Raw genomic sequence first — 24121 nt, forward strand, 5'->3', positions numbered from 1 at the left:
GTTAGGAATTTGTATTTTTTATTGTTTGGATTTGTTTGCTTTCGCAAATAGGACTTATCATTCGTAGTATTCGCGATCGATTGGATTACAGATTGCCTCTATACGTTAAACAATCATAAAATTTCACGGTAATAACAAATATCAATTTACTTGAATAGCACTCAGCACATCATTCATGCTTATTTTTTAATTGTTTCCATTGATTTTACGGAAACTATCCTGATTATTTGGCATAAAAATATCCCATCCCATCCAATTTACTTGGGAAAAATCTTCGTGTAGATTTAAGCGTTCTATTTTTTTTTGTTGGCAAATAACAAAAACGTTGTTTATACTGCACCAGCCTCTTTTGTTACAAAAATCTTGCTGCTGAGAGAAAAAAAAACGTTCCGATTAGGTCGCCAATTCATCTATTTACTAGGCGATAAGGTTCCGCAATCAGGGACGCTTAGCAGCGATTATCGAATGCACATTCAAGTCACAATCAGCAGCAACAAAAAACGGCCCTACCTCAATGCTCAAACTCATGAAGTGGAAATTTTTTGAAGGAAACCCTCGTTTTGTATCTCGCGTGTCGGATCCACTACTAATTAATCCGATTTGAAAGCATTTTCCTCGGTAGGTGCCCTTATCTGTGGTGCGCTACAGGGACATAAGGGAAGGGTGGGGCTCGAGCAGGTAGAGCTTGTACCGCGGTGCGCTATGTGTGAGAGCATGAGTGATTTTCCGATTTTCTTTACCCGGATCAGACCGTCTCGTTTTCCTTCAGTGAGGTGTGTTTTCAGATTTTGGTTTTTTGTTTGCCTTGCGAGGATCGATAGTGGGGGTTCTGGTGCTCACCAAGTGTGAAATGGATAAAAGTGGTTGTAATTTCAAAAAATCTATCATTTTATTGCTTCTTAGTGTTTAGTGAAAACCTACGATAAGGGAGAACGAGTTGTAGCTACAAATGAGCAGCAGATAAAAAGCGTGTGCCTGCCATATCCACATTGAACAGTTTCTTCTGGCTGTTCAAGGACTTTAGTTGGACCCACTCCTAACCTGGTCGAGGTAGCAGTGAGCACGAGTGTTCTTGGGTAGTAATTGTGTGTGTGCGTGTTACCCCGGGGCATTGTGAGGCAGTGTCCGCTTCGGGCAGAAAAACCAAGTTTTTAGCAAAGCCAAAAATTGGAAAAAGAAAAATGTTTTTCAAAAAAGTGGTCTCAATCTTAGTGATCTGCATAGCGGCGCAGAGCGCCCTGGCCGAAGAAAGCAAGGAGGAAGCTGCCTCAGAAAATGTTCTGAACGAGCTGAGCTGGTCATGTGCAAACAATGCGTCCTGCGTAAAGCGACTGGCTAGCGATGTGGTGCGAAAGCTGAAGACACGCAAGGCCATCGACTTCGGAGCGTTCAGCATCGAACCGGTCGAAAGGATTCCGCTGACCGTCGAGGGACGGTCATCCCGTGCATTGGATTTCCTTAGCGGCCATGCCATCAAGTTTCCGATCGGACCGATGGTTTTCAACATCGAACGCTCCGCCGACTATCCGAACTTCATCGAAGTGTCTCTGCTTAGAAAGGCCGATGGTAAGTTAGAAAACCTGTCAATTGCAAAAACGGACGTAATCTTATTCTGTTCTTTATCCTGGTTCTTTTTTACACTACCTAATGAACAGGTGCACGACGCACAACCCGCAAGCATATGCGCTTCTTCGTGCCAGCATTCCTGGTCTTCAGCCAAATAGGCTGGTACGCACTCGCCATCGCTGGAGTCAAGCTGCTAGCGATTAAGGCCTTTTTAGTCGCCAAAATTGCCCTAATCGTTGTTGCGATGATGACTTTCAAGAAACTATTGGAACCAGTAGCGTAAGTAAAATTTTCAAATTTTCAATTTTTCAAACCAAAAAATGAAAACTTAACGAGCAACAATTGGCTATCTGAATATATATTTCTATAATTCAAATCCTACCTTCATTCTTTAAAGTCCGATTTTGTTATTAGCTGCCTTCATTTTTACTTGGCAGATAAATAATTGTTGGAACGATAATCAGTAGATTAACGATCTTAACGACAAATTTTAAAAATACATTACACCATATAACTATTTTTATTGGGAAATATTTGCTTTTTTGTTTGTATTTTCATCACTTCAATCTTTTGTTGATATACTATAATAGCATTTATGTATGTATTTTCATTTCTCGCTTGACTGTTACACTAAATAAAAATTCTTCAAAACTAATGAGCCCCTCATATATTGCTGCTATTTCTAAAAATCAAATCAATCAATCAAGAAAGCTAAACTCGTAGCTGCTATGTTTGACTGCAACTCGTTCATTCAGAAGAATTGAATTACAAAAATTCTGAACCGTTACGTGATCTAGTAGACAACCGGAATTCATTGTGATTATTTTTTTACTCTCAGCGTCCTCCCGCCTCCGTACTTCGACCATCAGGAACCGTTTCTGATGCCCTACAGCATGGATTTCCATCACGGCTTCCCCGGTGCCGGACACGACATGTACCCGATGGGACTGGGCGGTCCATCCGCTCTGCACGCCGGCGAAGGACTTGGTGCCGCAAGTAATGTGAATGCCGTCGTCGACACTAACCAGGCTGCTGACAAGTCGGCATCCGTGGCCAGTGGATCCACCTCGTCAGCTGCCAGTTCCAACGACCGTCATCACTTCCCCGGTGGCAAAATCAAGCGGCAGGACTTTTATCCCGCGGTGCAAACTGCCAAGTACTACTAACAATCCTAGCATTCCCCCACATCCCAACACACACAGACACACACACAAACACAGAAACTGCTCTAGTTGTCCAGAATTAGTTAAACCAAACGAATTCAGAAGCCAATGCCACTGTATCCTCAGACAGGTCCAAGTCCAAGTCCAAGTCACGCTGTCACCGGTCCCTGACCAAATCCTGTCCCAAAATCCTAAAGAATGCGACCGAACGAGAATCGAAAAAGGACGATGACGATGATGCTATCTGGATAAGACAATGCCGACACACCAATCGCTGATAGAACTGTTTAGCGTATAGTCATAGTATTTTCCCGTATCTGCCGGAGAGTGAAACCTCGCTAGGAGCGGGAAAGCATTTCAAACTGTTGTAAAATTGATTTCCAACGCCCCTTCTGTACAATGCTGTTACATCTAATATTTATTTATTTATTGAAAGAACTGGGTAATTGAAAAAAAAATCACCACATTTTGTTTCATTTTCCACATATCCAAATGTCCGAGTTTTGTTTCCCAACTTCGAGCTGGCAATTGTTTTTTTTTCATTCCATGCACAACGCTTTCTGTTTCGCTTTCGCGCTTATAAAGTGCATCCGTGGTACGACTATCATCACACATGTTGCAAAATTGTGCACAATCATTAGCAGAACGATGGAGCGTTTCTTTTTTTTTTGTTTTCTGTATGTTCTCCTAATCTCATGATGCATACCGTCCGCGCCTGCAATCGAACACGGAAGCCTTGCAGTGCAGCATCGAGCGTTCTGCAGCTGGAACAGATGTAGCTGAAAATTACATCTTATTTCATGTGATGGAAATTGCGTCGGGGGGTGCTGAAAACCATCCGGAGAAATGGTGAAAGTGCTGTCCTATGTTTACGACATGATAGATTTTCCGAGCGGGTACTTCTTCCTCTTAACAGTGCTTGTACGCCTAGAGTTAATTGGGCTCTCAATTGTGTTTAAAACGAGAAAAGCATGGAAAAAGTAGAAGAGCATGGTTTGATATACTTAGACTTAGCAGCGATGTTTTGTGCTAAATTGCGTGGAACAATTTATCTGCCGGTATTTAATACTACTATCGCTCAACATTTGCGGAGATGAGATTTCCTCGTCCATATTCACTGTCCAGACGGAATCTATGGTGCATAAAATCGCCTTAGTTGGGCGATTTCGCATTGCCCACTGAGCAACAATATAAATTTGGGCAGCCGTAGAATGTTATTTTAGATCGGTTTTCAACAGATCGAAACTGGAAAATGCTCTCAGTTAAATGTGTAGGGGAAAGTAGGCAAAGATGGACACTTTTAATATTGCACAAACTAGAACGTTTTATGATAGTTGAGTGATGCGAATACCTTCTTTGTAGCGTGTTAATACTTTTGAAGTGCATTGTCGGTTTTCAGCAGGCAAACTGTCAAATTTGTAAGTAAAACCATGGGCGCAACTATGGGCGGGCTAGGGGCGTCTGAAGCCTCCCCACCTCCTCGAATTTCCTAGACACATTCCATACTTCTTATCAGAGCATCAAAATTACTACAAATTGAGATGTCATCATTTATTGGCTAAGAACTAGTACTGCACTCACGATCGATTCTCAAACTTAGCTCCCTCACTAACTTTACCAATAGTCAGCCTATACACCAAAGAGACGCCGAGACACTCACCGTTAAGGCAACTGTCAGCATCAAAACGGGCGAGCTGTATAATTTTTCATTGCCGATATCCGTTTTGATGTTAACAGTTGCCTTAACGGTGAGTGTCTTGTCATTTCTCTAATATTCAGGTTCCCTATTTACCAATAAAACGAGAGCCGTAGTGGCTCGTGCTGTATCAAGAAGTTGTTGCCACGCTGCACACTGTTTCCAAAGCTGCAAAAACATGATCGAAATTATTTCGACCCAAAAACATTGATTTTAGAGCCGTAACATCTTCAGCAAAGTTGTTCTATTTATTATTTTCCATGTTATAGTAGTTGTAATTCCATGATTAACCCATTCAACAGTGAGGAACGCATTTTACTTTTCTCATTTTGGAATATGAAAATCCACTTTGTTCAGCAAAGTTGTAGCAAATTTTAAAAGAAACAACTTGTTGGAAGATCATACTTCTATCTATTTATTTCACTGTTGTTGAGTTTTCTATAGATAATTACTAAGAATCTTTTTTTGCTATTTAATATTTTATAGTGATTTTCTACAATTTTTGAATATTCTACAAAATTGTTTGTTATAACGATACAAACAATGTCTTCGAAGCAAGTTTATTTTTATCTTACATATATTTTTGGTTGTTGACGACTTTTACAAGAATAATGCGCTAATTTACACTAATTACTCTTAACTCAAGAAAATAATGATTTTGGAGTCGCAGTGTCTCCAGTAAAGTTGTTCTATTAATTATTCTCCATTTTTTAGAAGTTATAATTTTGTGACTAATCTACCTAAAAGTGAGAAATGAGTTTTATTTTTCTCATTTTGCATATAAAAATCCACTTTGCTACTTTACTCAGCACATTTTGTAAGAAAAAACTTTGTCGAAGACACTATACTTGTATCTGCTAATTTTAATAAACTATTTTGAAGTTTTCTCTAGAATGCCCTTGACAATCATTTTTCAATATAACTTTTTATAGTGATTTTCTAAAATTTTTCAATGTTCTACAATGTTGTTAACTATAATAAAACACACAAGTTCACTGAAGAAAATTTATTTTTATCTCTTAAGTTTATTTAGTTATTTAAGATATTTATTAAAATAATGCACTTATTTATTTACAAATATCTACACAGGAGACAGCGAGAGACAAATGTCTATATCTTGATTAAATAATGTTTTACTTATACCTCAATACAGAAATGGTTTAGTCTGCAGATATTTGTAGATTTTACAGATATCTGTAAGTAAATAAGAGCATTGTTTCAATAAAAATCGTCAATAACTAATAAAATATGGGTGATAAAAATAAACTTTCTTCGATGGAATTGTTTGTTTTGGGTTGATTTTTTAAAACTTTGGTTTTTCTTTAAAAAAAACGCATAAAAACTACAAAATTGTATGAAACTTTTATTTGAGCCGATAAATTGGTTTATGCCATTTACTTTTTAAAGATAATGTCATTCAAATGTTGGCCACGGCTACGTTTTAAATGATCCATACGAAAAGTCCAATTTTGGGTCACTTTTTCGAGCATTTCGGCTGGTATCTCGCGAATAACGCGTGTAATGTTGTCTTCCAAGGCTGGACTTGTTGTTGGCTTATCCGCATAGACGAGAGACTTAACGTAGCCCCACAAAAAATAATCTAGCGGTGTTAAATCGCATGATCTAGGCGGCCAATTCACCGATCCATTTCGTGAGATGAATTGCTCACCGAACTCATTCCGCAATATGTCCATTGATGCGCGCGATGTGTGGCACGTTGCTCCGTCTTGCTGAAACCACATGTCAACAAGATCCAGCTCTTCCATTTCCGGCAAAAAAAATCAGAAATCATCGCGCGATAGCGCGCGCCACCCACCGTAACGTTGCGATTTTGATCATCTTTGAAGAAGTACGGACCAATGCCTCCAGCGTGTAAACCGCACCAAACCGTGCATTTTTCTGGGTGCATTGGCGATTTTTGTATTGGCTCTGGTTGCTCTTCGATCCAAATGCGGCAATTTTGCTTATTAACATACCCATTTAACCAGAAATGAGCTTCGTCACTGAAATGGTCGTGATGCGCGAAAAACATTTTTCACAGAGGACGAATTTTGGTAATAAAATTCGATTATTTGTATTGTTGTTCATGGTGAAATGGTAAACCAAACTGAGTACATTAGACTTTGACGGCTGTCAGAATTCCCGCGTGAACTGTCAAATCTGAATACACGAAAAACCAAATAGCAAAAAAAAACACCCTTTAGAACATTGAAAAACAAAAACTTCACAAAAGTCCAATTAACAAGGCAGATAGAAGAATGGCACCTTTGACAAAGTTGTTTCTTGTACAATGTGCAACAACTCTTCGGAACAAAGTGAATTTTTATATGCAAAAATGAAAAAAAGTAAAATTTGCTTCTCACTAAGTGAATTAATCACAAAATGGCAACTTCTTTAAAATGGAGAATAATTAATGGATCAACTTTTCTGAAGGCACTATAGCTCTAAAATCTATTTTTTGGGTCGAAATATTTTGGGTCACGTTTTTGCAGCTTTGGAAACAGTGTGCGCTGTTCGGTTTTGGGCTGTGTTTGGTCAGTTCTTCAGACGTCTAATCACCCGCAAGTCTCTTTCGATGTGGTAGAGCCATCGTGCACGCTGGGCCCCTCGAGTTCTAGTGTCGGCAGAGTTATTATTATTATTATTATTATTATTATTATTATTTATTGAAATAAATCCATCTGACTAGCAGTCTTAATGAATAAGTGAGTGTATGGCTGGGAAAAGCCACCTTGAAATTCACTGGTAGGCGACTATTAAGGCGGCATAAAAACCCAGCATCTTTTTAAAAAACAAAAACATATACAGAGATATTACAAAAATTCGATACAGATAACATAGATAAAGTCAAAACAAACAATGCACATTAACTAACTATAAAGCAAAGCCTTGGTGCTACATTCCGTATCGGAATTCGACCTCTTGTTTTACTATACACAGACTTCGCAGCCGACTGTTAAGTGTACAGGACAATTGCGGGGCTAGCGCTACGATCCTACTGACACTAACAGTCTCTCCCTAGCCGGGACTCGAACATACGACGACTGGCTTGATAGGCCAGCATCGTACCTCGAGACCAGCTGGGAGAGAATTAACTATACTAGAAATTAAAATTAACATTTTGACGATTATAAACCAGGGCCATCCGACGAACAGGTTCATGCTGGCCATAATTCGTGCGGTGTGCGTTGGTCTGCAGTAATCGCTGATGACGTTGTGGACGAAGAGGGCATTGCAGCTGAAGCATTGTCAAGATAGCGGGGCAGTCATAGCAACCAGTGAGGATTTTGTGCACTGTTCTGGCCAGTATGTGCTTACGACGTTCTTCAAGGGGTTATATGCCCACCAGCAGGCAAAGGTTTTCGTATGGCGGCAAATTATCAGGGTTCCTCCATGGCAATCTGCGACAAATCCTTCGGATAAAGAGTTTTCGAATGCGCTCGATTCGCTGTATCCAAAAATCGTAGTACGGGTCCCAAACAACGCAGGCAATTTCTAAAACTGAGCTTATCAGAGAGCAGTAGAGTGTGCGCATAGTACCAGAATCGTGAAACTCCTATCCAATCTTAAATATTAAACCAAGTTGACGATTGGCTTTATTGATGATCGCAGAATAATGCTGCCAAAATGACATACTAGTGTCCAACAAAACACCCAAATCAGTGACAACGTCGCTACGATGTAAATAAGTGCCAGCGATACGATAGTCAAAAAGCAACGGCTGTTTTTTGCGCTGGAAGCTGATCACGGTACATTTGGGAATGCTCAGCATCATATAGTTGCGTAGGCACCAGTCGTTGAAAGAATCGAGTAACGTTTGAAGTCTACAGCAATCATTATAATTCTCAACAATTTTAAATATTTTAGTATCATCAGCGTACAATAGTCGTGTGCCAGGTGGTAGAACTTTAGTTACATCATTAATGTACAAAGAGAAAAGCAGCGGCCCAAGAATGCTGCCTTGAGGAACACCAGAATTGTTGCTGAACCAAGCGGATTGCGACGTTCCCAACTTTACCGTGATCTGTCGGTTGCGTAGATAAGAACTGAGCCATTTTACCAGTCCAGTTGAAGCTCCAAGCTTGTCGCATTTTGCAGCTTTCAGGTCCGCGTAGACAGCATCAACCTGAAGACCACGATCCATACCACGCAAGCAGAGTGAAGTAAATTCCAGCAAGTTAGTAGGAACGGATCGACCAGGGTAAAACCCATGCTGAGCGGTAGAAATATAGCTTTTTATGCTGAACATGAGATGATTGTGGACAATCGTTTCGAAAAATTTTGAACAAGCACACAAACAAGAGATCCCACGATAGTGTTCCACATTTCGTTTATCACCTTTTTTAAAAACCGGAAACATCAAAGACTCTTTCCAGTTGCGAGTAAATTGATGACATTGAAGGGAGAGGTTGAAAATAGCGGCTAGCGGTGACTTTAAAACTGTAGCGCATTTCTTCAGGATAACGGCAGGAATACCATCGGGTCCAGGAGAGAATGATTGTTTCAGGTTGCAAATGGCTTCAACAACTTCTTCGTTTGAAATTATAAAGATATCGGCGCAGACAGAACGCATTTACTGTCATTCGTTGCTGAAGAGAAGTGATTTCACAGGGTTGCTCAAGTGGTTTTGTGGATGCCTTTTTGGGGAAAAAAGGTACCGTGCTGGATCGAAATCCGTACACCAAAGCACATGATAATCTTCGACGGTCAATATAAAATCAAGAAATCACATATTGCTTTAAACTGACATGTTTAGTTATAAGTCTACTTATATTTTATCACTATTTTCCAGCAAAATGATTAAAATCACTCCGAAACTCGAAAAAATCATGTTTAAATAGAACATGTTTTGAATCGAAATCCGTACTTAGTTTTCTGTCTAAATCAAAACCCGTACACTTTTGAACCGAAATCCGCACACACGCGATATAGACTGGATCAAAGTCCATACAACAATAAATCAAACTCCGTATAGATATAGAAGTACAAAAATGAACATCTTTTATTTATAAATAATCTTTAAATTACCGAATAAGTATATTTTGAGGATCAACTGGCTCCTAAAGTTTCACACGGTTTTCTAATTTTTGATATCAGCTGGAATAGTGCAATTTTCGTAGCGTTTCGTAGTAACCGGAACGCCGGAACCTCTCGAAGCTTCCCGGTACGACTTTCCCTTGCGCACCTTAGTCACAACTCGTTTAAAATTGTTTGCCGTATATTTATACTTGTTTTCTTCCATTATATGCTGAAAACAAGAAGAAAGTTCAACAATATATGCATGATACACACGCTGTACAGATTTCGATTCAAGCAAATAACAAGAATCAAAATTCGTACGGCACAGTTTTTGTTGAATAAATACAACTCACACTATTTATTAGACAATAAACAGCTCGAAAATGACAAAGACTTACCTTTTCAATCAATTTTAAAAAGATTCACAGAGTAAAACACTTATATCCCACTTGAAAATCGTTTTTATCTGAAGAACGTTTCCTTAATAAATTCTCTAACGATACAACGAAATGGCAACTGAAACCGATACACGATTGATTTTTCACTTTTAATATTTTTATTTCATGGTCTACTGGCGCATAGTTTAATTTAACAGAAGGCCAACAACTCAACGGATATGTACATGTAACTATCATATGAATTTTCACTTTTATAATGCTGAAAACTGAAGAAAAACATCAAGGTGTACGGATTTCGATACTGTACGGGTTTCGATCCAGCACGGTACTTAAGACTTCCAGCCTGCGGGAAGCTGCGAAGTTGACGCATCGCTGCCCGCTGTCGCTCGTCACGGCGTGCAGGCAGTGCGGGCCGATCACCGGCTTATATATTGCTTCCCTACCGATTTCAGCGTTCATGTTCCCGATGACGATCTTGATATTTCTACGCGAGCAACTATCGTAGATTTTCTCCAGCTGTGCGTAGAACGTTTCTTTTCTGTGTCGGGTCGTCCTTCGTGAGGGCAATGCACATTGAGGATAGTGTAATTGTAGAGTTGTGTTCTATTCTCAACAAACACAACCTGTCGCTGATCGCCTGTCACTTGATCGCACGACTCTGCATCGTGCCCAGCACTAAGAAGCCGGTACCCAGCTCATTGGCTGTGACGCCGCTCAAGTAAAACTGTGCCCTTCGGCCACAAATCCGCCGTACCTCCTCTCTTTCGGGCAAAGCTCCTGGAAACGCAACGATGTTGAAGTTGCAGGGTTCTAATGATCCAGCAGAACCGGTCGGCACTCGGGGCGTTGAGCGATCTACTGTTACAAGTACCGAGCTTCTAATCGTCGTCCTTATTTCGTCGGCTGGGTCATTGCCGATTGTTCCGGTTCGTTTTCAATTCTTGATTGTTCGTAGTATGTTTTTTAACATGCTGCTTCACTAGGGCTACGATGCCTAGTCTCGCGACGAAGCTGCAGTCTGTGGGGTGTACCTGGTGAGACACCGTTTTTCACAGTTTATCCGTCCGCCTCGAATCAGTCGTTGTTTCTGGTTCTGGGGAACAGACGATCAGACAAGCTGCTCTACAAGGAGAACAACTACTCCTTTCCTGTCAGCATACGACAAAGTTCCCAATGGTTCATCGATCTTCCCTTGGCTGCCCGTGTTCCAGTCGGTACCACAAGGAGGTAGGAATATGGCATTATACCTTGGACCACACTGGAATAGACCCCAGTTATGCCAACTAGTACGGGTGTACTGCTGGTACGCACCGCCCAGCCGTTTACCAAATTTAGCTCTCCCCAATATCGAATCAGTGATGCTGAGGTTGGCGTTGATGCTGTGGTCAAGATGTTCAATACATCCTTGGAGATTCAATCCCGATTGAAGTGATTTTTATACTGTTACGACACTATTTTTTGCGTTATCATGTAAGTGCATTTTAAACTCGTGAAATTTGTTTACATTTATTCTCGATGGTAAAGTTTTTAATTAGTCTTTCTTCGGTTTTCTCGTGAAAATCCAGCAGATTTTCGATGTTCTGATAGAGAGCTACGAACGTTTGAAAAATTTACAGCCAGATCGGGCAAGATGGACACACTAAGGTAGGGAAAGCTGGACACACGGATTTTCCAAGAATTTTCACATGCAATATCGGTTGTGTACTACAGATGTTCATAAAGTGCACCCGCGAGAGAAACCAGCAGATATTAATCACTTAGCAGTAAGAAAAAGCCATATAGACCGTGAATTTTTACCTTCATCGTAACCTATCCTCCCAAACTGTTCACGTGATGTATAAATGGACTCTAATAACGTAGAGTAAAGTCGACCGCGAGAGTAAAAAATGGTCTTCAAGTATTAAGTTAGTAAGTAAGACACATATGTGTATTTGGCTCCATTAAACATTAGATTGTATTGTGCCGTATCAAATAAACGTCTTGGAAAAAAAACGTAGAGTAGTGTATGGCCATTACTTAACACAAGAATCAAAAGAATACGCAACATACTACACCTCTTTTGTGAGTGTCCATATGCGAGATAACTTCAATATTTATTGAAAAAATACCTTCAATTACTTTTTGCCTTTCTCCTAGAAAGGTATAACAATCACTGGAACAACCAAAGGTATAAAAGTGGTCCCAATGGCCGAATGTCATATTCCACTCGACCCCTTTCGACAAACTGAGCATTTTCTGCATGTATGTATGTATGTATGTGTGTATGTGTGTATGTGTGTGTGTGTGTATGTGCAACTTTTTTTTCTCACTCACTTTTCTCAGAGATGGCTGAACCGATTTTCATAAAATTAATTGCAAATGAAAGGTCTAGTTGCGCCATAGGTTGCTATTGAATTTCATTGTAATCGGATTTTTAGTTTAGAGGTTATGTATCAAAATGTAAAAATCACGAAACATCAATAACTCAGAAACCACACAACCGATTTCAATGAAACTGGTTTCAAATGATCGGGCTGTCTCCAGAATCCTCAATTCTCAAATTTCGTTATGGTTGAACATATGGTTCAAAAGTTATGTAAAGAAAAGTTATCCTAAGGTTGTTTAAACTCACTCATTTTTCTCAGAGATGGCTGAACCGATTTTCACAAAATTAGTGCCAAATGAAAGGTCTAGTTGCCCCATAGGTTGCTATTGAATTTCATTGCAATCGAATAGTAACTTTGTCCGTTGTTCACGAAAATGTGAAATCACATAATGAAAGTAAACATATTGACTTTCTCCTAACGATCACTGGCAACTTTTTTTTCTCACTCACTTTTCTCAGCGATGGCTGAGCCGATTTCAATGAAATTAATTGCAAATGAAAGATCTAGTTGCCCTATAAGACCCTATTGATTTTTTTTGTAATCAGATTTCTAGTTTGAAGGTTATGTATCAAAATGTGAAAATCACGAAACATCAATATCTCAGAAACTGCACAACCGATTTGAACAAAATTGGTTTCAAATGAACGGGCTACCTAAAAAACCCTTAACTTTTGATTTTTTTTAAGATTGAACATGTGGTTCAGAAGTTATGGAAAGAAACGTGTTCTGGATACTATTTAATCTCACTCATGTTGCTCGGAGATGACTGGACAGATTTGCATAAAATCAGTGTCATATGGAAGGTCTTGTTGCCCCATAAGACCCTAATGATTTTTTTTTTGCAAACGGATTATTACTTTGCCTGTTATGTTGAAATCCAGCTATTGAAAGAAACAAATTCCGAAGACTACTTGGACTCACTCACTTTTCTCAGAGATGGTTGACCCGATTTCCACAGAATTAGTATCAAATGAAAGGTCTAGCTGCCTCATAACACCCTATTGAATTTTGCTGTAATCGGATTGTAACTTCGTCTGTAATGTATCGAAATGTGAAAATCACGAAACTTCATTATCTTAGAAACTACACAACCGATTTGAACAATATTGATATCAGATGAACGGGCTAGTTAAGGGTTAACTGATGAATTATGATTGAGCACGTGGTTTCAAAGTTTGGCTGCCCTTAAGCAACCGTTATGAATTAAATTGTTAATAAAACAACTAAAGTCTATTATCTCAAGTATTTCACGACTTATTTGAACATAACTAGTGTCATACAAACGAGTCATCTCTCAAACTTACAAATAACAAACTTCATATCAATTTGATATGTGGTTCAGAAGAAGTTATGGAAAGTAAAGAAATTAAGAGACTATTCAAAACTTTACCTGCTTTGATCAATATATGTGGCCTCAACATAATTTAAATATGTTATCGTTCAATTTAAACGTTTCTGGTATTGCTGGTGATTGAATTTTTCGAAATTAAGTCAAATTTCAATTTTGATACTTCAGTTACAACATCAATATTTTAGTACCCAAAGAGTGAATAGGGTTAATATGCTAGTAATGGACCCCCTTTAGATGTAAACGGCTAGAATTCTTTTTATTTTCGAAGCAGTATTCTTATATTTGGTTAAATATGAAGTCTTTTACCTAGTCGAATGAAAAATTCTTTGGTCAAGTCCATTTTTATTGCCAATTATCAATAAATATTACCGATCTTAATGTGCGCATAATGGACCCTTTTTCCTATAATGGACCCGAGTTCACTATGCGTATAATGGACCCGGGTCCATAATACGCATATTATAATATTTGGTCATGAAATGTTGATTTCTTTCATTAGTACCAACTTTCATTAATCTTCATCCCAAATAAATTCTAAGAACCCCTATTTCAAATAACTTCACACATTTTTCAAAGGTTTTTTTGAATGGATTTCGATGGTTTAACTTAAAAAATAGTCAAAAGAGTTAAAGCAGAAAATGGTTTTGGAGGCCAAAAGTATTGAATTCATAGACAACGGTTTTGTTTGCTTGAATTTCAAACAGCTCTGAGGCGCGCTGGGCCACGATGCTGATTTAACGAGCCTGTCGTCGTATGTTGGAATCCCGGCTCGGTTTAGACTGTTAGTGTCGGTAGAATTGTTGCGCTGCGCACTAACAGTTGGCCGTGAAGCTTGTGTATACTAAACAGAAGATCGAGTTCCGATAGCGGAATGTAGCATCCAAGGTTTTAGCTTAGTTGGAGGGCCCTTCCTTGTTTTTTCAGTCCAAGTTTCAAGGCGATACTTCACGGTTGAACGTGGGAGCTCATGCAGCCTATATGCCTCTTTTATCGGAACGTGATTCTGGATCGCTAAAATACACTGTTGCACATATAATTTCGTGTAATTACACCTACACTTATTGGTTTTCCCCGTTTCCCCGCTCACAAATATTCACTTCAAAGCACACACGAACGACAGATTTTGTTTATAAATGAACAGAAATGAAGGGTTGTCAAAAACGCAACATAGTAACTTGAATTATGCCTTTAATGGACCCTCAGTGAATAAGTGTTATTTAGTTTTTTTCTTCGTTTTCAAGGTTTCAAAGTAAAATTTAGTATTAGTGCTTGGTATTATCAGGATTAGATCATATTTGTAACAAACAATTCGCTTAGAAAACAATAGAATACAATTTGTCTCTGCTTACAAAATGGCTTACAAACCGCTGTGTTATGCTGTGCTAAATGAAAATTTGTTATTTTTCCTATTTTCTTGCAGAAATTCGGAGAATTCATATCTTTCTTATCTATAGCATGTTATACTTATTCGTGAAAGATAATAATAATGGCATAAATATGATAATGACAAGAAACAAATGCAAAGGGGTCCACTATACGCACAGGGTCCATTATACGCATACGGTCCCTATTCCTTTATTGGATTGCAGCGTTCATGTAAATCTATTTTTACAAATAATAAGTTTAAATGAGAAAGGCTGGGTCTGACCGCTAGGTGGATTAATTTAGGTTTTTTCGTTTTATCCAATAATTAATACTAGGCTATGTCACCAAACAACTTCTCCTGATGAACTTACTAACTTTACTTTTACGGCGGCAGACCGATTATCGATCTAATGACAAATCCAGAATATGTCGCCATGTCACTCGGGCTGGGCAACCTACCGTGTTTTATCCGCTTGACTATTTCCGCCGATTTGTACACCTGGTACACTTCATGGTTCATGCGTCTGCGCCAAATATCCATTTTCAAGTTTGCCGCCACGAATTGAACGTAAAATCCTACGCTCAAAAATACCAAAAACACCAGCTCACCGATCGGCCTCTTTCAACGTCCATGCTTGATGGCCGTAGAGGGCCACGGGAAGAATTAGTGGTTTGTAGAGTGCATGTTTAGTACGGGTTTGCAGACTGCGAGACCTCAGCTGGTTACGTAATCCGTAGAAGGCCCTGTTTGCAGCTGCTATCCGCCTTTTTATCTCACAGCTAACCTCGTTGTCACATGTCCCTAATGTACCCAGGTACATAAATTCGTCGACTACTTCAAAAGTTTCCCCATCTAACACCACCCGAGCACCAACATCCGTCGGACTACCACGCTCTCTAGCAGCCACCATGTATTTCGTTTTGGTAGACTTAATTATGAGCCGTATACTCGCAGATTTCCTCCTGAGAGGTCCGAAGGCCTTTTCCACTGCTCTACGGTTGATACCAATGATGTCGATATTGTCTGCAAAACCTAGAAGCATGTGAGACTTCGTAATGATGGTGCCGTTTTTTGGCATGCCGTCCCTCCGTATAGCACCCTCCAATGCAATGTTGAACAATAAGTTTGACAGCCCGTCTCCCTGCTTCAAACCATCTAACGTCACGATATTCCACCGGCTATCCTAACGCATGATGTAGAGCCTTCAAGCACCTATCAGACTTATGGCACCTATCAGACTTATTAGTTTTGTTGGAAAAATCATGATTGAGAATGATTCGCCATAACTCATTTCTCTCAACTGTATCGTACGCTGCCCTAAAGTCAATGAACAGATGGTGCGTCTGCAGGTTGAATTCTTGAAATTTATCAAGGATCTGTCGCAGGGTAAACATTTGGTCCGTATCGGAGCATCCTTCTCAAAAACCACATTGGTAATCACCAACAAAGGTCTCCGACAACGGCCTCAGTCTATGAAACAGAATACGAGAGAGAATTTTGTAAACGGTGTTGAGAAGAGTTATGCCACGATAATAGCTACAGTTCAGGCGGTGACCTTTTTTGTAGATCGGCCATATGAGACCCTCCAACTAGTCCGAGGTTAATTCATCATCAGACCACCCTCTTAGCATGATCCGGTGTGAAGCACGATACAGCTGTTTGCTCCCGACTTTGAAGAGTTCGGTTGGAATGCCGTTCTTACCAGCTGCCTTGCGGTTCTTCAAATCTTCCACTGCCTTCTTCACCTCGTCCATGGCTGGTGGGTCCGCAGCTTTGCCGTCATCCTCAATCACCATCTTGCTCCTTTCGACTACGCTGTTTTCTTCTCCGTTCAACAGCACACTAAAGTGTTCCTTCCAACGCCTGGCCGACTCCGTTCTATCGGTAATCAGGTTCCCTTCCCTATCGATGCACATGACAGGGGATGACACGTTCCGGTTTCTATATTCCATTATTCTGCTTTTAGCAGTTTCTTGCATCATACATGGAGAAGTAACCTTCCACTTTCGCAAGAATACACTCCCAATGCTGTCGTTTCTTCCGGCGATGATGTTTTTGACGTAGGACTACGTCTAACCGCAATACTTCCGCAATACCAACCGCAACCGCAATACCAGACTTCAAGAATAGACACCAACTGCCTGCTGAGTTATCCTGTATACCAGTGGCAAAAAAAATTTGACAGAATCTCCCCGACCCAATAGGTCAACTAATGTTAGCTTCCATGAGCCTAGACTATTTTGATGTCTTGAAGGTGAAGCTTTTTCGGAAAGTTCGTAACCACCTCCACTATCAGACAGTATTACGTTCTGCTGTTAATATATATGTTAATGTTAATAAAACTGATGTCTTGAAGGAGAATATAATGGCACAGGCAACAGTACTGCACCGAGCAATGTATGAACAGAGCGCTGGTTACTCGTCGTCTATCAGTGCAGAATAACTCGAAATTTATTTTTGTGCAGTCAAGCCAAGTGAAAACTACATTGCCGCTGTTGACGCACAGTGGGGCGTGGAACACAGTCGAATTGCCGTTTCAATTGTCTTCTTCTTCTTGTTGTTTCGTATAGCAGCAATATCAGAATTCAATATGATTTTTCGGGTGCCGCAAAATACGTTGCGCCGCCGGGGACAACAAAATGCGTTGTTTATTTTTGAACTCTACACTCTGCTTTTTTCAGATTTGAACTAACTGAATATAGGGTATTTAAAAGACAATAGAAAACCAAAATTCTCCGTACAGATCTTTGAATAGGTAGCTAAACAAGCTGTACTGACGATGTTATTTTACTAGCTAAATGAATTTAGTCCAATATGACAATACTAGTTGCATCCCGCGGTGGCGGTATAGAGGAAAACCAAATTCATTTAATCTTGATATTAGAGTTCCGACATTAGTATTTGTATTTTTCAATTGAATTTTTTTTTTGAATTAGCATTTGCAAGATAATATTACTTTCCATAACCTTACTTGTAACTGAACAACGCTATGCAAACATTAATTGCTGAGGCTAATGTGACATATAACTTTCAAATATGGTATCTTCGTTGTTCTTTGGTATCTTGAAACTAATAAAAAAATTCTGATTGATTCTGTATACTGATAAAATGTTTAAATTGACCTGAATTGAATGTTAACATGTTCATGAAATTCTATGTCAATTTCAAATTTTCTATAAAAAATCATTTTTGTAACTGCAGGAAAGTAGTTTATGTGACATCTTCGCCTTTCATCAATGGTCCAGAAACCCAATTTAGGGGGAAATTTGGGTCTAGAGCTCTATAGCAATATTTTAGGGTGACCAAAATTTTCGATGCTATCAAGCGTTAACCTTTTTATTTTTGTAGATAGAAAACCTTGTTCTACAATTTTATAGCTCCAATAATTTTAAGTAACTTTGTAAAAAAAAGTTTTTCTCTTAAACATTGCTATAGAGCTCTAGACTCAAATTTCCCCCTAAATTTGGTTTCTGGACCATTGTGAATGTTGAAGAGAAAATTTTTTCTTCTAAGTTAGAGTGCTGCAAAGAAATAATCAAAATACAGACCCTGTTCGATTTTGGCAACACGTCTGTTGCCACGTTCACGTTCTGTTGCCAAAATCGAACCATGCCAAAAATGAACGGTTTTTTTTCATGACTTTTTTGACTTTTTAAGTGGTCAAAGACGACCTTAACAGTAGAAATGGCCAGCAATGAAAAAGTTTTAGTTCCAAGTCGTTTGAAGTGTCGCTTGATGAATTTGGGCTGACGACCTAGATACTTGATATTACTTTTGGAAGATGTTGAGCTTAAATTGGTAAAATAAATCAAGCAAACTACAAAGGTAAAACGAGCTTAAATCAAACATAGCTTCAAAATAAAAATATAAAATTTTTGTAGTCCTACGTCAACTATGCGATCGTGTCTTGGATACCACCCTCCTACTATTTTTCAGCAGCTCTAGCTTCCAGGTATCTTTCTACGCTCTGACGTGTCACAGTCGTGGCTAACATGTGAACTCTGGCGCGGTTCTTTTCATTCGTCTCTCGCTGACACTCAGCGTCAAACCACTCATTGGACGTGGCTTTTGCTGCTGTACCCAACACTTCTTCCTCTGTGGTACTGATTGTAATGTGGATATGCCTCCACTGTTCATTCAGCTTACCTCCTTCTTGATCCTAGCTCCGCTCATCCACCTTCTGCAGGTACTCTGTAGCAACTTCTCCAGTTGATAGCTGCTGGATATTCAACTGTATCCTCCTTGTCGTCCTGGACTTTAATATGTTGGCAACCGGGCGTGAATCTTGGATAACACGAGATAATGATCCGAGTTAACGTTTGGTCCTCTAAACGACCTTACGTCTGTAACGTCTGAAGAGTGCCGATCATCAATCAGAACATGGTCGATCTGAGAGCAGACCTCTCCATTTGGGTGCCTCCAGGTGTGCTTTCGTATATTCCGGCGTGCAAAATAAGTGCTACAGATACCTCTGGCTGCAGCGAAATTGACAAGCCTCAGACCGTTGTCGTTCGTAGTAGAGTGGAGGCTTTCTCTACCAATAACGGGACGAAAGAAGTTCTCCTGCCCGACCTGCGCATTTTCATCCCCGATGACGATCTTATTGTCGTATCCTGAGCACTCATTATGCTCCTTCTCTTCATCGGGTTTATCGTTGGTCGGTGCGAACACTTTTATTAATTCTCAACACGCATATACGGTCACTGATCAGCCTCCATTTAATGACACGCTTCATCTGTTTCCCTATGAGCACGAAATCGACTCCCCTTTCTGCTTTCACGCCGCCACTATAGTAGATGCGGTACTTAAACGAAGTGCCCGCAATAGGATCTACTGCCCGGAACTCGCGTTCTCCTGTTTTCAGCCACCTCACCTCCTGTATGGCAGCAACCTCCACAATGACCTTTTGCAGCTCTCTGGCCAGGATACCTGCACGTGCCGGTTCGAGTAGACTCCTTTCATTCCAAGTACCGATTTTCCAATAATCGTTGTCCTTTTTCGTTCGCTTAGAGCCCTGCCGATTATTCCGTTCCGTAGTTGTATCTGGATTGTTCGTAGTATTTTACCTCTAGTATGCTGCCTTCATAGGGCTGCGATACCTAGTCTCGGGACGAGACTGCTGTCTTAGATATAGCTGACTTGGCACCGCGTTCCGTAATTCAGCCACCCGCTCCGGGTCAGACGCTGTTGTACGTCGCCCCTAACATGGGGATACAGCAGCGTACGATTCCCTTTCCCGGCATACGACCATAGTTTCCACCAGGGGTTGGCTATCGGATCTCCGCTAAGGTTACTCGTATCCCGGTCGGCACCTCGTGGAGGTTGGGATAGGAGTTGCTGGACAAAGGTGAATGACCACAATGGGGTCTCAAGTGACACGTGCCCAGCCGTTTACCAACCCTCCTGATGAGCACTTTTTATTTATTTATTTTTATTTGTTATCATTTGTATTTCGTAACTTAAGGCTTCTGTCTTTTAATGTTACATTGTTAACTCTTTTGAAGTAGAATAGGCATCACACATAAATAACAGATAGTAAAGAAACTTCATGACAAAAACTACTCAAATAACAATAATAATTGAATAACTAAACTACTTATTTGAAATGCTCAAAACATCCTCTTCTAAATGCTGTGCAAGAAGGTATGTTGGCCAAACTATTGGGTAATGAATTCCAGTGTACTACACCTCGTACGAAAAATGAGTTCCCGTACTTTGACGTGCGATGTCTTGGTATAATAAATTTCAAGGAACGATTACTTCGGGTCATATGTAATTTTCTATGTAGATAACCAGGTTGCTTCGTTTTCAACAAACCATGTAGAAATAGGCAACTACGCAGCTTACTAAAATTTTCCAAAGTACAACCGATTAGGCGATACTGAAGGTGGGAGACATGAGAAAACCTGTTTAAGTTGAACACATAACGCACACATGAATGTAACGCAACTTTTAGCTTATTAAAAACAGTGACTGGTACATCGTCAAGCAAAAAATCACATGCCAAAAATGGAGAAAGATTAAACTCTTAAAAAGTTTCAATTTTGTGTTAGTTGCAAGGACCGACGTTGTTGTATAAAGCGAGCGTAAACATTTATAAATTTTACCACATTGTGAGAGCACATATTTATCCCAACCAAAATTAGATTGGATGCGAATCTTCAAACTAACAGCATCCTCAACAAATGAGACAATTTCATTGCCTAGAAACAACACCGGTTTCAAGGTACGATGCATGAGCCATTGTTAATAAAAACTGCGTTTGTTTTTGTACAATTCAATGTGAGCTTATTTCTTGCGGACCAATCAAAGACTCGTTTTAAATCAGCATTGATTTTATGAGCTATTTCTACATCCGAGTTATTACTACATCCATAATATAACTGGACATCATCCGCAAAAGGATGAATCTTGCAGTTTTTGATGACTCCAGCAAGGTCATTTATGTATAAAAAAACAAAATTGGTCCCAGAATAGAACCTTGTGGGACTCCGGATGATACAGGCAGAAACTGACAAAGTATTCCATTATTGAGGACTGCTTGAGATCGCCCACTCAGATATGAATTTATAAGATTTGATGCATGTAATGAAAGTTTAAAGTTTGATCTCAGTTTTTGACATAAAATTGTATGTGACACTGTGTCGAAAGCCTTCGAAAAGTCTAATAAAATTAGAACAACGGGCCGACCACCATCAAGTACAAGACCAATATCATCAATTATTTTTAGCATCGCGGTTTTTGGGCTGTGTTTAGTCCGATAGCCGGACTGAAACTGATTTAACAGGTTCTTCCTAGTTATATAATCAAAAAGGTCCATTTTGATTATTTTTTCAAAAATCTTAGACAAAGCGCAAAGGATGCTTATGGGTCGCAGATTATCTATCGTGTTAGAGTTGTATTTTTTCTTAATAGGTATAATCTTGGATTTTTTCCAAGCATCAGGAAAAACACTTGTTGTGATTATAGAATTGAAAAGATGTGTTCTAGGCTCAACCAAAATAGGGCAAATATTTTTTATGAATTTTATTGGTATTAAATCGACTCCCATAGCATTAGAACTGATTGAGTACATAGCTTTAATGACATCAATTTGATTAACTCTACCAAAATAAAAGGCTTCGTTATTGAATTCGTATGTTCCGAGGGTACTAGAGAAAGGCGAGTTGTTTTGAGAAAAATGACTACAAAATTTGTGATTAATTTCATCAGCAGTGAAATTGTTCGGTGTTTGCGATGATAATTGACCAACTCCTAGAGTTTTCAGTTTTTTCCACAATTCCTTAGGAGGCACATTCATGTCAAGGCGGGAGGTAAAATAATTTTGTTTAGCTGTGCGAATAAGTCGGTTTACCTGATTTCGAATTCTTTTAAACTCAAGATGAACATCCGAATTTTTACTTCTTTTCCATTCCTTGTACAATATATCACGGTTAACAATTGCCATACTTATGGTTGTATTGAACCAAGGATTACGCTTTTCGTGACACGAAATAGTACGGGTGGGAACAAAAGTATCGTGAAGATTCAACAATACTTCATTGAAAAATTCCAACTGCAAATTAGGGTCATCAATTCGGTAGAAAGCACTCCAGTCAAATGCATTGAAGGCTTCTATTAACGGATCAATTTGTATGGCGTTATAATCACGATACTGAATTACCTTAGGAGTGGGTGAAAAAGAGAAATCAAGAGATGCGAAAATTAAATCATGGTTGGAGAAAACGGGTGCTTCGATTTGGTTGAACCGTAACACTTTCGATGGATCAATAGTTAGGATTAAATCTAACAATAACGCTGCATTTCTATGGAAAAAAGTTGGTTCATTACCTAAACAGTGTAGGCAATGAGTGGTAATAAGACTGTTAAGCCTGACAGTTTTCGGTGATGAATTATTTAGCAAATTTGTGTTAAAATCACCTAAAAAGAAAATGTGTTGATAGGCAGATCCATATGTAGACAGTATGTTCTCCATAATATCTGTACAGTCCAACTCAGGAGGGTTGTAAATTGCAGATATCATAAGTTTTTGGTTTATTTGATTTGGTAAGCATATTAAAAGCTAGATCATTTTTAATATATATTACGATCCCACCTCCAAGCCGCCCGATGCGGTTATGTCTAATTATATTGTAGCCGTCGATAGCTATAACGGTGTTATTGATAGTTTCATTCAACCAGGTTTCACTCACACATACAATATCAACATTACTAATGGTCACAATCTGCCGTAACTCCTCAATTTTACATAGTTTCCGAGCACAAATATCTGGCTATTTACAAAACATATGGATAGTTTTCCATCATGCAACGCGGATTTCATTACGGTACCAGGAATGCACCAGCTCGTCGAAGTGTAGGGACCAGACTCATAATCCATTGGGTTAAATTGAAGACGACACAGCGAAATAGAAAAAGTAGTTATTGAGCATTTCATCGAAAACAAATTTAACCTTCTTCATTACTTACAACATAATATCGCTAAATATGTGATGCAAACAGTAACAACAGCTTATTTAGGTTTCTACTCCATAATCAGCGGTTTCCAAGTATGAACAACTCAGCAGCAGCAAGTCAACCCAACACCAACGGCAGCACCAACAGCATCAGCAACTCAGCAGCATCACCAAACTTTGACCAAATTTTGTAAAAATTTTAAAAGACCCATTTTGAAGCATAATTTGTTATGACCATGTATTACGCTATCACGCCTTGTTTTGTGATAATGCAAATTGAAATAGCAAAAAATGTTTGCAGTATATTTTTCAGAGAAGTGCTCACAAAAATACAATTTTTGAATTTCATGGATTAGAAGCCTTAGTGAAATTCAAAGGTCTGTTTTGCATCATGATCGAATCAGTTGACTTCTAAGACTTCACCACTTTACGTTGGCTACCTGCTTGGTACCATGATGGCTTTCATGTTCAATGTATTGTTACTGAATATGAATATTAAAGTTTATCTATTCATATTAGAATGGAGTTCCGTCCGTCTATCTGTCATCTGTCATATCCATACAGACTTGAAAATGACTTAACTGATCGACGTAAAATTTTGTGTAAGAGGTTTTTGGGGCCGGGGACGGTTCTTATGGCAGTTTGAACCCCTCCCTTTTCTGGAAGCGAGGATTCGCAAATAAATGAAACATACATTTCTGCATAACGCGAGAACTAATCAACCAAATGGAACCAAATTA

At 39.3% G+C, this 24121-nt stretch overlaps 1 protein-coding gene across 1 annotated transcript; it reads left to right on the top strand.

The window, feature by feature from the left end:
* The first annotated feature begins 889 nt into the window (after positions 1 to 889).
* Positions 890 to 3191, top strand: LOC129718163 (uncharacterized). The gene is made up of 3 exons (XM_055668618.1): positions 890 to 1566; positions 1656 to 1845; positions 2405 to 3191. Exons 1-3 carry the CDS (start codon positions 1182 to 1184, stop codon positions 2730 to 2732), a joined length of 903 nt encoding a protein of 300 aa, XP_055524593.1. The 5' UTR covers positions 890 to 1181; the 3' UTR covers positions 2733 to 3191.
* Positions 3192 to 24121: the final 20930 nt, after the last annotated feature.

Source organism: Wyeomyia smithii, chromosome 1 (genome assembly GCF_029784165.1).
Source record: "Wyeomyia smithii strain HCP4-BCI-WySm-NY-G18 chromosome 1, ASM2978416v1, whole genome shotgun sequence".
Taxonomy (NCBI): domain Eukaryota; kingdom Metazoa; phylum Arthropoda; class Insecta; order Diptera; family Culicidae; genus Wyeomyia; species Wyeomyia smithii.